This window comes from Zootoca vivipara, chromosome 6 (genome assembly GCF_963506605.1).
Source record: "Zootoca vivipara chromosome 6, rZooViv1.1, whole genome shotgun sequence".
Taxonomy (NCBI): Eukaryota; Metazoa; Chordata; class Lepidosauria; order Squamata; family Lacertidae; genus Zootoca; species Zootoca vivipara.
The window spans coordinates 79,726,676-79,742,469 of record NC_083281.1 but is presented as its reverse complement, the minus strand read 5'-3'; the positions used below and the strand labels follow the sequence as shown (position 1 = coordinate 79,742,469).

The 15,794-nt window shown below is 40.2% G+C and overlaps 1 protein-coding gene across 2 annotated transcripts in view; it reads left to right on the top strand.

Moving 5' to 3' along the window:
- Positions 1-15,794, top strand: part of PRKCZ (protein kinase C zeta) — a 93,628-nt gene that overhangs the window by 47,854 nt on the left and 29,980 nt on the right. For both annotated transcript variants that reach the window (XM_035116949.2, XM_035116948.2), the window contains exon 6: positions 10,395-10,480. In XM_035116949.2, the coding sequence (XP_034972840.1) occupies positions 10,395-10,480 (86 nt within the window). The remainder of the gene's footprint in view (positions 1-10,394; positions 10,481-15,794) is intronic.

Genomic DNA, 15,794 nt, shown 5'->3' with positions numbered 1-15,794 from the left:
TGGGTATTATTGGAGATCAAATTAAGATTGCTTAGCTTTTTTAGTTCTGCTGCCTGCTTTGGGGTATAACCATATGCATTTGGGGTCCTAGTGTTTGTTGCCAATCTGTGTAGAATTGTGGTCCAGTAAATGTTTTGATGTTCATGCAGATTTAATTTTATGAATAGCTAAGCTTATCAAGGATTAGTAAGTTTCTTCTTTCAAAAAACAACAGTAAGAAGCTTGTTTAAGCCTTACAAGATGCACTTGGTTGTGTTCAGTCCTACTCAGAGTAGACCATTTACATTTAATGAACTTTAGTTACCATTGTCATGGGCATGGTCTTGGCCTCTTGCTGTCCTTTTCATTCTCAGCTTCCCAGTGTTTTGTCCCTTTCTGTGTTGCCTTTTTTCTCCTCTAGGAAATCACTAAACATCACAATTGATCATTTTTCTTTAAGAATAATTTTATTTTGGTGAGTGTCGCCAAGGGGCAATTTTAAATGTAAATTAAAACTAAGATTGTCTGTAGTTGAACATCTTAGCTATCTGGTAAAATATTCAATTGCTCCAACCACTTAGTGTGTCTGTTTTTGCAACCCACTCTTTTTAATCCAAACTCTCCTTGATCCTGATGAGAAGAGCATCCGTGTCTGCTTGCTGCTACAGTGCTTTAGAAGGGTTAGATAGCTTTCTTTCTCTCTCTGTCTCTCAAAAGAAAACAGAGATTCTCTCTAATGAAGCAGCTAGTAAAACATTCAGTTTCTCCCGTTACATATTACTTCTCCTCTAAAGTCCCATCTTGCAGTGAGAAATGCATTGATCAGTTTACAGAGCCAGACAGGGGCCTTAAGCAACTCCAACAGAACCCAACCTTGGAGGAATATATTATTTAGTTCAAGTTTCCCTTATGTCGACTACTAGAGCTGGAAGTATGGAAAAGCAGAAATTCAACAGGCAGAGGACATTGCTCTGTGGACCAGGCAAGAGCAGAAGGCCATGGTCCTAATATTTAGAGGCATCATGGTGCTTGCTAGTTACAGGTATTGGTATTGCAGACTCCTTTTTCAATCCTAGATAGCTCACCAGGGCAAGTCTCAGCTTCAGGTTCCTGTTTCAAACCCCAGAGTTCCTGACAAGTATGTTTTTATAACTACCGTAGTTTTAGCGTACTCTGCTGTTTAGAGACCAGAATGTATTTCATTTTCCTCACCCCTTGTGACTAATAACAGGCTTGTTTCTAGACTGTGTGTGAGTACTAAACAGCTGTATTGAGTGATCTTGTTTTTTAAGACTAAGTGCTTCAAAGTAAATTAATTGGAACATTATCCTATATAATAATATGCAAGTGTCTCTGCGTCCGGTCCATGTGTCCGTGGGATTGCGCTACTGCGCATGTGCCCCACGGACAGCCATTGGGACTTGGAGCGCAGAGACTTCGGACGGGATAAACCAGGACCGTGAGAGAGATTACATGCTTGCATATACACAACCATACAAAAAAAAAAGTATGCAGCTTCCCCTTGCCTCTGCTGCGATACGGAAGGATCTCTCTCTTTCCTCCTGGTTTCTTCTCCGTTAGAGGGGAAGGAGAGGAGGCAGGCGTGTGCTGGCGAAAGGGAAAGGGGAGGGTAGGTGGGTGTGGATAGAGAGAGAGAGAGAGCAGCGAGTGATGCGGCTGCTGGGCTGAAGGATCGTTTAGCCGTTACTGAAACGATCTCTCCAGGGCACAGACCTGGGCGGACGATAAGACACCACTTTTGGCCTTACAGATGAGGTCCAATGAAAGCAGAGTAATATGTTTGGCACCAGCTTGGCTGCAGGAGTTGCCAGAAGGAGGGCATACAAAGCACCATCCAACTGTTTTAGGGACTTCACTCCAGATTTGTGTAGGGTTTAATCCTTAGCCTTTTCTTCTCCTGAAGATACCCTGGAAGGTAGCAGAGGTTTAGGATCAGAGTTTTCCTTCTCCTAGATGGGCTCCCTTCCCAGGTTGATGAACCCCATCTGGCATATCCATCTAGGAATGCAGGAGAGTACAGCACAGAGGTGGAAGTGAGACAGTTTTGGAATGCTGGAGGTCCCCTTTTCTATCTGACCCACCAGCCTTAATACAAGCTGAGTTGCATCCCTACACTTCCAACAGTTTGTATGACACTGTGCTATACTATAGCTAACTCAGACTGCACAGGTACACATATTCTCAAAGAGGTGCTTGGAGCAGCTTTGCTTTGTCCCATCCTCTGCTCCCCTTTTAAGGCCTGGCTTATTATGTCATCTGAGCTGTGGCTCGTGATTAAGCACTCTTATCACTCACCAGAAGCAAAGATGTCGCATCTAAGCAGTCCTGATCCAGACAGCCTAGTGCAGGTTCTTCAAGGGCTTCTGGCAGTTCCTGGAATTCTCCAATAATAAAAGGACACTACAAATGCACTGAATTCAAATAAAAATCTAAAATGGCAAGTTATTCAAAATTCAAAGACCACACCAATAGAAGGTATCAAAAGGTTGTGGGCAGTTTGGTTGAAAAAAAATGGTGCTGCAAGCTGCTAAAAACACACACCCATCACTCAGTATGTTTTAAAAATCTCTGACGAGTCTCCAATTTGCCATTTAGGGCATGAAGAACTGTCTGAAAGATAATTGTGGAGGGCTGAGCACAAAACCCATGTAACAGATTAAAAACTTGCATTTCATTTTAATTCACTGGGCTGGAGTAAAAAAAAGTGCACACTGCACCAAGTTAACAATGATCAAATTATTATGGATGGTGAAGTGGGTCATGGACTGGTTGTAATCCTAATACTTTATCCCCCCCCCAAAAAAACACACACACACACACACACACACACACACTGAAAACACTTTTAATGGTATTGTTAACTTTTTAGTGTGTCTGGGTCATTTTTTTCTGTAAGACTGTAAGACCACAAGGAGGGAGTAATACCCCTCCCCACCATCTCACTATATATAAGCATCTGGTGACTTCTGTTTCATTGTATATGAAGAAGTGTGCATGTACATGAAAGCTCATACCAATGACAAACTTAGTTGGTCTCTAAGGTGCTGCTGGAAGGAATTTTTTTATTTTGTTTCGACTACGTCAGACCAACACGGGTACCTACCTGTAACTGTGCCAAACCAAGACTTAGTACAAATGTGCTGGTTCTTGGAAAGAAGACTTTGACCACTGCACACCTCCCCTAGTCCTGCTGCTGTGAGCTAAGCCATAGTTTGTCTTAGTGTAGTGTTGTGTTGGAGTCCTGGCTCATGGTTTGCCTCTTTTCAACAAATCATAAGCTGTAAACCGAAGAACAAACAATGATTACAGTTGTGGTTTGTCTGGGCAAGACATTGAGGTCACAGTAGATAGCTCAATGAATGTTAACCCAGTGTGTGGCAGCCTCGAAAAAGTCAAATTATTTTCAAAGGAATTGAAAATAAACCAGCCAATATCATAATACCATTATGCAGATCTATGGTGTGACCACATTTGGAGTACTGTGTACAGTTCTGGTCACGTCACCTCAAACAAGATATTGTAGAGTTGGAAAATGTTCAGAAAAGGGCCACCAAAATGATTAAGGAGATGGAGTGACGTCCCTATGAAGAAGGGTTGCAGTGTTTGAGACTTTTTAGATTAGAGAAAAGGTGACTGAGAGGTGACATGATACAAGTTTATAAAATTATGCAAAGCGTGGAGAAAGTGGGCAGAGAAAGGTTTATCTCTCTCATAATACTGGAACCTGTAAACATCCAGAGAAGCTGAATGTTGGGAAGATTTAGGACTGATAAAAGAAAATACTTTGCCATTGCATAGCCAAACTATGGAATTCGCTCCTCCAGGAGGCAGTGATGGCCACCAGCCTGGATGGCTTTAAAAGAGGATTAGACAAATTAATGGAGGAGCGGGCTATCAGTGGCTACTAGCCATGATGGCTATGCTCTGCTTCCACTGATAGAGGCTGTAATGTTTGTAAATACCAGTTGTTCTGTTCCCTAGTTTCCCACAGGTATCTCTGGTTGGCCAATGTGAGAACACACTAGACACATCTTTGACCTGATCCAGCAGGCAGTTATTAAGTTATGTTTTTAACAGCCCCCCCACCAGACATCGTTGGACTACAGTTTTTGTCATCCCTGACCATTGGTCATACTAGCTGAGGCTGATGGGAGTTTGAGTGCAACAGTGTCTTGTTTCCTCATCCCTGTGCCAGTTGGTGAGGGTACTGATCGAATGACCAACTGGGTCCGATGTACTTCTTGAAGTATGCATCAGCAATCCTTAGTAGTTCTTGCTCTACCTCATTTTTTCAAATCACTTTGCATAGCTTGTCCGTGGTTCTTACAACAGCCTTGTAAGCTCAACCAGCATTTATTCCCCTATTGCAAGTGGAAGCCAGTGCCAATGTGGTATCTTTCCAAAGACCACCCAGAATTGATGGCCAAGCTAAGCCAGAGACTCTTAGTTAATTATCTTGACTATTATGTTGCATCATGCCAACTTAAAAGAAAATATAGCATAAGGGCCTTTTTGGTGGCAGCACCCTTCACTTTCAAAGGAGGGGGGAATAGTCACATTATTTACATTTATGTGGGCAGTGTTAACATTCTTACAGCTTTTTGTTGTTTTTAAAGTATGATTAAACACTGGTCCTTTTGGTTTGGTTTTGGTTTCAATTTTTGTTACTTGGAAGTTTGTTCTTTGGGGACTTTTGCTAGGGCTGGAAAGTTGTATAACCCCCCCCCCAAATAAAGTTAACCACTCCCCATAGTTGTTATTTCTCTAGTTTTCCACAGGATTTGAAAGCATCTGAATTCTGCATGTTGCTTTAAGCATTTGCTTGAAGTCCTTTATTTGAATTAGCAATCTCTCCAACCAATGCCAGAATTCTGTCAACTCTGTTTAAAATCTTGAGTTTGAAGATATTTGCACCTAAGAGTCCCTGCCTCAAGGACATTTTTGTTATGAGCACTGGTATTTGTGCTGTGAATTGAGTTGAGCTGCTGGGGGAGGGGATCTTCAGTGGCCTTGAAATAGACATTTTGTTTGCCTTGGTCTCTCTTAAATGCATTGGTGTTTGTCTTTTTAAAAATCTTGTTTGAAACTTTTTTCCAATGTCCGTTATACTAGTTAAGACTACATTTTAAGTTTTGTTTAGGAATTGCTACAGAATTATTCCATTTAAGGAGGCTCTGTCAAAATCAAAACCCTCCAGATCTTCATATGTGCCTCATTTAATTTAGGTAGCAGAAATCCAGAAGCTCTCACAGTTGTCACTTTCTCTTTGTGCTGAGTCCCCTGGTGTGTTATTAAAACAAATGTAGTATTTTGGAACTGAATTATTGGGGTCTCCTACAGAAATTTGTAGGGCATTCTTATCTTCTCAGAGGAGTGCTCTTGTTCAGGACACCTGCCTGCCAGCCTGGAGGGTGGAGTCTCTTAGTACTTTTCCCATCTCTTAAGGGGGGAATTTCTGTAGAAGAGGGCGCAGGAAAGGACAGGTGTTTCTTCACACCAAGACTTTCCTTATTGCTGTTCTAGAGGCTAGGATTGGAGTTAACTGCCTGATGCTGAGCATTTTATAGCAGATGAGATGTCTTGGAAAGTTAGAAAGGAAAGAGGTGTCATTTTGCCATTCTTTCATTCCTTCTTCACTTCCCCCTTTCCTGGGATTCTTGTTATATACGGTAAAAGCAAGGATGGGGAATGTGTGGCCCTTCAAATCCCTACTGTTGGCCATGCTGGCTGAGGCTGGTGGGAGTTGTAGTCCAATAACATCTGGAGGGTGTCAGGTTGGGGAAGGCTGTTCTAGAGATTCCCCCCCTCCAAGAATTATAAAGCATGAAAATTGTCTTTTTTAGAATTGCTTCTAAGCATTGTCTCATACATACTTGGAGTTTTGTGTCCTGCTTGTGTGTTTAATGCTAGTTACCTATTTTGTTTTTAGGAATACTAGTTCCACATTGCAGCATTGGTGTGTGTCCCATAGTTGGTTTCACATGTATTATTTCAAACCTTGGGCATACAGTTGTTATAGAAACTACTACAATTCCTTATGAATAGCCTAATAATAGAAGTTGAAATAAAAGCTCACATCAAGATTTGTTTTTCTTAAGGCCTTCAGTTTCTGACTGGTCAAGACAGACTAGGCTTGGATGCAGAAAGGGGAGATTTCTTCAAAGGGAATACTGTGTAATAAATGGGAAGGTTCTGGTGTTTTCAGGCCAAAATAAAATCTCTGTGGGTAATGAGTATTGGACATAATTCATGCAGTATGACTCTTATGAGACTTGTTTTGTTAAGTATTTTCAGAACAGTCACTTGCATCAATCTTAACTTGGAGGCTGCTAGAGTAGGGGTGTGGAAATTCAGACCTGGGGGCCAAATGTATCCCTCCAGAACTCTCTGTCTGGCCTTCAGGACTCTTCCCACACTTCCTTCTCTCACTCACTCACTCACTATCACTCACTCACTCCCCAGGCTACATCCATCTCACCAGCTTTGCCTCACTCACTTCTCAGGTACTTTTGCTTGACAATAATGTGTCCTTGAGCTCTGATAATGCCTTCTGCTAGCCTGGGTGGAGCACTGACGCGTGTGAGAGTAGAAACTAGCCTACTGTACAAAGGTAAAATGTGCTGTTGTTACTTCACTCACTTTTGCTTCTGTTTCTACTCTCCACAGGTGTTTATTTATATAACAGAATATATACACCACTTTATAAATAATCTAAGTAGTTTACATAGAATATAAAATGTTCATAAAAATACTGAAAATTAAACATTAAAAGCTAGTAAACTTAGTTTATCAACATTTATGTAAAATCAGCAATTATTTTTTAAAAATGCATAGTAGAATTGTGGGAATGTTCAGGAATGTGGATGAGGAGATATTCTTTAATATATCCTATTCCCGCTTGCGCTAGCAAGCATCAAACTTTAGCAGAGTAAAAACATTCCCCTTTTTGCAAAATACACAGCAGACAAGCGTTTGCGCAGGCTTGATTTAAGCCACTAAAATAAAGTGTATTTTCCTGGTATTTCCCCTTTTTCCCTCTTAAAAGAAAAGACACAACACAATGCTCTTAAAAGTATAAAAGATGTTTACTTACAAGCATCTCGAGGTACAGCACACTCAAGAGGTAGACTTGCTTAGTAAAAAGGTAATATATACATTGTGAAGTTCACTTATAAGAGGTGAGACTCCATCTCATCTTTCTCTCTAGGCTGGAGGCCTTAAGAGAGAGACTCACTAAGATGTTGCTTCTTTGCAGTCCAACAGAGTCTGGTCCAAGAGAGGGAAATGGCTGTTTCCTTCAGAATTTATCTATCGCCTTTTTCCATCTAATTAGCATGTGAAGGAAGAGGAAACTAGGCTTAGTCATGTCCTCCTCCTCAGTCCTCCAAGTGGACTATCTAGGGATTGTTGTGACTTCACTGCACTTAACCCTTTGCATCCCACAAGAATTACATGGCTGGGTACACCTTTCTAAACAAAACAGTTTTTAGCAGGCAGCAAAAACTGCCTAATATTAGTGGGCTGGCAATTCCTGGTAATAGGTGCCGCCATTCTGAAAGAAAAGGTGGGGGAAAAGAAGACCCAGGTAACTACCACCCGGGTATCATGACATTGATTCCAGGAAATGTCATCAAACAGATAAGTAAACAGTTGGTCTACAACACTTAGATAAGGATGCTGTGATTACTAAGACCTAGCATAGGTTTCTCAAAAACAAGTTATGCCAGATGAATCTCATCCCTTTTTTAAATAGAGTAACAAGTTGGTGGATCAGGGAAATGCTGTGGACATAGTGTATCTTGATTTCAGCAATGTGTTTGGCAAAGTCTCGCATGATATTATTGTGGAGAAGCTGGTAAAATGTGGGCTGGATGAGGTAACTGTTAGGTGGATATGTAGCTGGTTGACTGACCAGACCCAAAGAGTGCTAACTAATGGTTCCTCATCATCATGGAAAAAAGTGACTCGTGGGGTGCCACGGAGTTCTGTCCTGGACCCATTGTTGTTCAATGTCTTTTTAAACAATTCAAAATGACCTTAACAGATTGGAGTTGGGTATGGTTAGCCTGGAAAAAATGAAGACTGAGAGGAGAAATGATAGTCTTCAAATATTTAAAGAGCTGTCACATAGAAGATGGAGCAAGCTTGTTTTCTCCAGCTCCGGAGGCTAGGACCAATGGTGACAAGTTAAAAAAAAGGAAATTTTCATCCATTGGATTTCTGGGTAGTAATGTCTTTGCTGCTGATCTGTTTTTACTCATTGAATGTATTAATGATCTTTGCTTTTTAGTTAATCTGTTAGCTACCTTAGGAGTTTTGTAGACTGAAGGGCTGTGTATATTTAAAATAAATCATTTTTCCACCACTTCAGAGGAAGCATAGCATGATGAGTGCTACTTGTCAAAGATAGTACCTTGTTTCAGCCACCTACATTAACATTATTGCCAGGACCCAAAAGACCCAAGACACTGCTTTGGACTATTGTATTTCAGATGGAAATTCTTATGCACTATGAAAAACTGTTCTTAAAATGGAACAGACACAAACTCTGTTGTGAGATTACATAGTTGAAGGGGTTCTGTTCAAGGAAAAATCCAGAAATTCCATATAAAAGGAGTTCTTCAAATCTTGACATGTATTCACTGTAGGACAAGTTTCTAAAACAAGAAAATGGCACTTTCTGTGGTACTCAGTTACTAATTCTGTCATCTCTACTTTTAACTTTTCATTCTTCAGGGAGTGGAAATTGGTTATGAATTATCCAAAACCTAACTAAAACAGCTACACAGCCAAGTCTAAGTAAACTTGTTCAGAAAACAGTTTCTGCATTAGGAAAGCTTATAGCTCTTTCATTAGTGGTGAAAATAGCTAAAGTGAAGCAGAAAACACTTTAAAAAAAAGTACTAAATTCTTCAGATTGTCTCATCATATCAGTTTGGCCAGAGTGGCTGTGATCCCAAATAAGTTCTGTCAGCACAAATCTCATCTCAGAGGTTGTGGTTTATTATGTCAGGATATTTGAAGACCGCCCTTGTAAATGGACGAAATAATATTCAGTGTTCTCTGAGAAATTCCAAGAACTTGTATGTACATTTTTTTAAAAAGGAAAGCATTGAGTGGACTTCTTAAAATTTGTAACCTGAAAATTATTAAATAAGATGTAATTGTGTCTGTCTTAGGGCACAATTCAGTTCCTACTGTAGCTCCCAACAACATGTCTTTCCCAGGAGCAACTTTTAAGTTTAAAAATAAGGAGTGTGACTAATGAGTTTCACTTTTGCCACATCCTGCTACCTAGCCAAGTCACTAGCATCAACTTTGTACACCTGACCTCTTCTCTGCTTCGTTTTGGGAAATTGTAACTAGTTATTAGAGGCTGCTGTTTGTGGGGTATGAGTAGAGCAGTACATCTTTCCTTTCCCCCAGTGTGGACTGCTAGTGAGTCCTACTGCTTACAGCTGCCATCTCCTCTACTCCACCTTACCTCTGGGGTGGTAATTGTGAAGCTAGACATTTATTTACTCTGTTTATATCACCCCTTAAGGAGCCACATCATGTTCCTCATGTCTGCTCGTAATCCTGTGTGAAAGGCAATATATAGTCCATTGGGTAGCGTGTTCTGGACTCTGATCTGAATGGCCTTGGGCAAATCTTTACCTGTCAGACTCTGTTCCCTCTCTATAAAATGCCAGTAATAGTGACTTGCGTCACAATTGTTGTGAAGATGAGTTATGACTATCAATCCAATTTCATCCTGGAAAACGCATGTGATGCAAAAATCTAACTTTCCACGGTATCTCTCTGAGTGGTCCTCATGTCCTTAAGGTTCCTTTGTCCTGGTTCTGTACTTTTAAAATTACTAAACTGAGAAAACACTTGAATTGTTCCTGCTTTATTTTTATTTTTAAAAGGAAGATCAAATAGTGACATCATCTTCCAGGATGGGGAAAGTGGGAATCATAACTGTGCAAAGATTTGTATGGTTTGGTGTACTGCCTGCACCATCCTTTTAAGCTAACTTGTATCCTTGATGTTTTCATGAAAAGCTGGTACAGCAAATCTGCCATTATGAGGGTTAGCAAGGAATGCTGTTTCTTTAACCCAGTTATCTCTCTCCATCTCACCTGAGCTTGAAGCAGCAAGCAGTCACAGAACTGTAACAAGATTATAATCATGTGAGGGGAAACAGCAAGGGGGGGGGATGGAGGAATGGGAGAGGCTGGGTGGGGGGAAGCATCTCCTCCAGATGCTTTTTGACAGCAGATTGTGTTACCAGCAATATTTAGCTGTGCGTGGATGTTCAGGAAAGCAAGATTGAGGCGCAACTTGCTCAATGTAGAGTGCGTGTGGTATTACTATGCTCCTGCTTTACACCTTTTTAATTTCCTTCTTAGAATCAATCTACCGACGTGGAGCCAGAAGATGGAGGAAGCTGTACAGAGTGAATGGGCATCTGTTCCAAGCAAAACGCTTTAACAGAGTGAGTACTGTTGCTTAAAAAAAAACCAACCAAAAAGCCTCGGGAGTGGTGTGTGTATTGTATATCTGTGTGAGGTGCTGTGAATTATTATCCTTTCCTACTGGAAGCTTCCTATACTGGGGAAGAATAGGCAGAGATTTGGTTCTTCTCAATTCAGTTTATGCAATATTACTGAATAAAAGGTCTTTGAATTCATTGTGGGGACAGTAATGTAGGATTAATTTCTCCTCTATGCGTTTGAAAACTTGCCTTTTGTGTGTGTCTGTGTCCAAATAAATATTTTTCATGCTGCCTTTCCAGCCAGTCTGCATCGTGAATACTCCCTCTAAGCCTATTTATTGTCTTTCATCGCTTCCTTTTTCCTATTGTGTGTAGATTAGCGTTAAGATGCTTAGAATTCTCTTAAAATGCAGAGGAGCTAAATGGATATGACCTAATTAATGAAACCACAAATATTTTTATCTACTGAGCTGCAAACTCTAGTGCGTGTACTAAAGACACAGCTGTGTTAAGGGTCTGACTTCATCTGTAAAAGCAAAGGAATCCAGAGACCCCTCCTTCCTTAACCCAGCCCATTATGCTGCAGCATGTATTCTCTACATAATACAGTCTTCTGAAGTTTTGTGAAAAATGTATGAGCAGGGGAGTGTTGGATTTTAGGTTAATTATAAGGATTGTCTGACCATTGCTGCCTTGTGGGAAAGGAGGAGAGTTCTTTAATAGCTATACCACACACACACACACACACACACACACACACACACACACACCTCTCTCTCTCTCTCTCTCTCTCTCTCTCTCTCTCTCTATATATATATATATATATATACACACACACATACATACACACACACACACGAACCCCTAATAAGTGGTGAGCAAAATCTTTCCTGATTAGGGTCTTGATATCTAAGTGATATGATTCACAGATTAATGTGGGGCTGTCATATGCCAATGCACTCTAATTTGAATATTAAGAGTTTTAGGGAGCAATTAAACCAGAATTTTGGGATCAACAGTTTTTTTATGAAGCACATAAAGCACAAAGCGCAACCTGAATGGTATGCAAAGTTTTAAAAGCTTGTGAATAGTACCAGTGTTCTCTGATGCTAAATGGAGGCCTAGTTAAAAATAGTCATGTAAAGGCTAATGCCCCTGACACTACTATTATAATTTTTCAGACACACACTTCTGCTTTGTGAGTACCTTCTGTACATCCATTCCAAGCTTGGGCTTCTTTGAAAACAAAGGGGCTTTCAAAAGCAGGTTGTGATATGGTAGGGATGGAGCCCACTGTTTAAAAGAAGCAAAGTCAAGAAGCCCACCATATGCATGCCAAATATTGGTAGCCATTTGGAACCCAGACCTATGATGGTATGAGTATTTTTAATTGAAAGTTTGCTTAGGAATAAAATGGTATAGGGTTGTTTCCAAATAAGGCATACTCAGAGTAGACTCACTGAAATTAATGGGACTGTTAGCCATGATCATTCACTTTAGTGGCTCTATTCTGAGTAGGACTAACATTGGATGCTACCCTGATTTTATTCTTACCAATATATTTTCTCATACCAGTACATTCATGTGGGAATTCCGCCTCCTCTGCACACACAAAATAAAGCTTGAGGTATATTAAAGAGTCTGCTTCAAGTAAAAGTGCGCATTTCATGCTGAAAGCCAAAACTTCTGCTTAACACTCTGTGTGCCATATATTGCATAATATAAAACAAATAGCAGGTCTCACTCATTTGGGTAATGTACAGACTTGGGCCTTGCTTAGAATTGACCAAATGTACTGCAAGAATGTAAAAGAAAGATTCTTTTATCCCAAGCAAATGCATAGCTTTTTATGTTCTTTATCCCTTACAGTAAATATACCAAAACAGGTGCAGTTAATGGTTAAATTACAAAATTTGCTACGCTATCAGATCATTGTTAAACTAAAGCAGCACCACAAAACATGGTATTACAGCTACATTTCAGAAAGATTTAGCCTGTACAGATGTTTGAGGTCAAGGTACAGGATAAGAATGCAGAACATGTGACCCTCCAGTTTCCAACCCACACCAGTCCTTATAAGTTTTGCCTATAGTCATTTATCCCCTGTATAGGGGGAGAGGTTAGGAAGCCTGCACCTGTGAATGCAATCCTCTTCTAGTCATTTTGTATTCCACAAAATTTTGTTAGGTCTAGAGTTTCCCCAGGGTGACTTCTTGTGTGAACACTTTAAGCAGGAGTCCAGCAAGTGGAAAAAGCAAGCATCTCTTCTCCAGCATAGATACAGTGAATTCTACTGTGTAGACTGTAGGCCCTCCTCTTGTCTCAGTACCATTTACAGTGGTACCTCAGGTTACAGACGCTTCAGGTTACAGACGCGTCAGGTTACAGACTCCGCTAACCCATAAATAGTACCTCAGGTTAAGAACTTTGCTTCAGGATGAGAACAGAAATTGTGCTCTGGCAGCACGGCGGCAGCGGGAGGCCCCATTAGCCAAAGTGGTACCTCAGGTTAAGAACAGTTTCAGGTTAAGAACGGACCTCCTGAACAAATTAAGTTCTTAACCTGAGGTACCACTGTAATAAGAAATGGGCAGGCAAGAAACTTTCATAAACTGAATATATATATATATATATATATATATATATATATATATATATATGTATATATATGTATGGATATATGTATGTGTGTGTGTGTGTGTGTGTGTGTGTGTGTGTTTACGCTGCTTGAAATAGAACCATGTGGATGCATCTCCTTGTGGCAAGCTATTTGTGTGAAACGTCTTCCCATAAAGCGTGGGCAATTTCAGTTTGCAGTGGTGCGGATGAAATCACCCAAACTGCATGGGGAGCTGCTTTCACACACATGGCTTGCTACAAAGTTGCTCCCACACAGCTCCATTTCAAGCGGCCGCCCACATGGTAAGTTGAATGTGTGAATTGGGCCATAGTAACGTCTAACAAGGCACAGAACTGCTTTCAGGGCTACTCAGTCAGGGGCTTCTGTTCCCATGATTGTCACTGTGGCCTGAAAATTAGGGTTTATTCTTCAGTGCAAAGCGACAAATAGTAATACGCTTTTGATATTAGGTAGCTTAGTTACGTTTTTTTAAATGCTCCCTATTATATATAATTTTCCTTTCTGCTTTAAGTGTCAGCTGGTCTTTATTCTTGTCCCAGGAAGTTGTAAAATAATGAAATTTTGTTTATTGTGAACCTTTCTACCCACACAGAGTGACAGCCCCCACCCCCCTTGCAAAGCTGAAGTTATTGACAATCCACTGTTCCATTTTAGAAAACATTTTGCTGGAGCAAGTCTCATTTCTCAGTTGTTGTAGCACACTCTTTGCCATTTCCACTCAGGAGTGCTGTTACTGGGGCATCTTATGTACCCTCATTTTATAAGCCAATCACATTGTGAAGGGGAGTAATGGGTGAGTGTTTTAATTACAGAAGAGCTAGAGGGGTCCTTGCTCCTTTTATTTTTTTTAGGTACTGTTTGAGAACAACAGGAAATATATTTTGGCTAAAATTAGGAGGAGTCAGGATGGTGGTTATGGATTTTGCTAAATGCCCCCATACCCTCCCCTGTAATTTGAGAACCAGATATGGGTGGGCTTACAAATCCAAATTCTTAATGCTAAGCCAGTTCAAGGTGTACATAGCCAAAAAGTCTGATGTGCAGTTTTTTAAAGCTGAAAATGGAGTTAGATTTATAAGTGTGACTTTGCAAGCAAAGTCAGGTTGGGTTCAGTGGCTACTGTGTTGAATTATGGTGCAAGATTAAGTATTGACTTTCAGTTTGAATTAATTCTCTTCTGGGGAAAGCAATGTCAGATCTAATGATGAGGTTTTTGTTTTGTTTTTTAAGAGCATTTTAGATCTTGTAGAAAGAAAAATTTGTATTTCGGAATATTTGGAGGATTTTTAGCAAGGTAATGTGTTGGCACAACATAAAAAATAGTGGGTGTTGTGGAGTTATCTTCTGTAGATCTTTGCATCACCTGCGTTTTCCAGGATGAAATTGGATTGATAGTCATAACTCATCTTCCCCTACAGCAGAGTAACTACACTGTGGTGCTTTATTCTCAACTTGAATGTTTGTTTTGGGGGAAGGGAAGAAGTTAGTGATCAGACTGAATTATAGTTGTATGTGTTTCCTTAAGTTATAAAAATGAATTTATTATGCAAATCTTACTCTTACATGAGGCTTGCAGTGGTCTCCCATCTATATTGCCAGCCAGGGCTAAACTTGCTAACCTTCTGTAATGCTGCAATGTCTGGTTTTCTCAGACCACTTGTTGGGCCCTTGTGTGTTTTTTTAAGAAGTAGAACTAGTTCACACTTTCTAATTTTTTTGGATAGGGCAACTGAGGCTTACCGGAAATTGAAGGTTACAAATGCAGCCATATTGAAGCAGGCTAATGACAGCTGTTATGTGGCTATATTTCTTTCTGCATGTTTAGATTATCTTGTTTCCAGAAGGTGATCGGAAGGTGATAAGCTTTCCCCACCTTGTGTAAATGCCTTTTGCAGGTGAATTATAACATTGGTTCGCATTGACTGAAATATTTATTTGCCTGCAAGTAAAATGTTTATTGGAAATCCTGTTTTATTTTTTGCAAAGAACAACAACAACAACAAAGGCTCCTTGTCTAGATTCTCCCCTCCCCCCAAAAAAATTTAGGCTCCAAGTGAAACACTTTGAGCAGGAGTTATTGGAACACTTTTGATAGAAAATCCTACTGCTGCTCTTTTTAAAGGAAGGATAACCCTATCATTATTGCTAAGAAACATTTAGAAATAAAACCTCCCCAAGTTCCTTTTAAGAATGCTTATTGTTTAGATATAGCCTGCACAAGATGGTTTTCTTTGGCAACTGTCCTTCCACTTCTGGGGCAGAGGCAGCAAAATAAACTGGATTATTCTCATTCCCAGGTCTTCTAACAAATTTGGAAGATTCTTTACAGATGCTGTCTTATATCACAAGTCAAATACTTCCCCTTTTGATATATCTTGGCTTGATAAGATGCCCCTCTTAATTTGAGGAACTCGGCACTGATCATATTTCTTTGATTCCTGAAGATGTGCAGGAAGATAACACTTTTTTGAGCCTCAGCTGTGGCTGATAACCTTCCACTTCAGCTTTCTGTTAGGGTTTTCTCTGTTTTCTCACAGTGCTGCTCAAGTGTATGTAACATCTGTGTGTGATTTGTTTATGAAGTAAACAGATAACAGCTTTTAATCAAACAAATTAAACCAAGATGATACAGCTAAAATATTGGGGGGAGGGGAGGAGAATCAAAACTGTGGC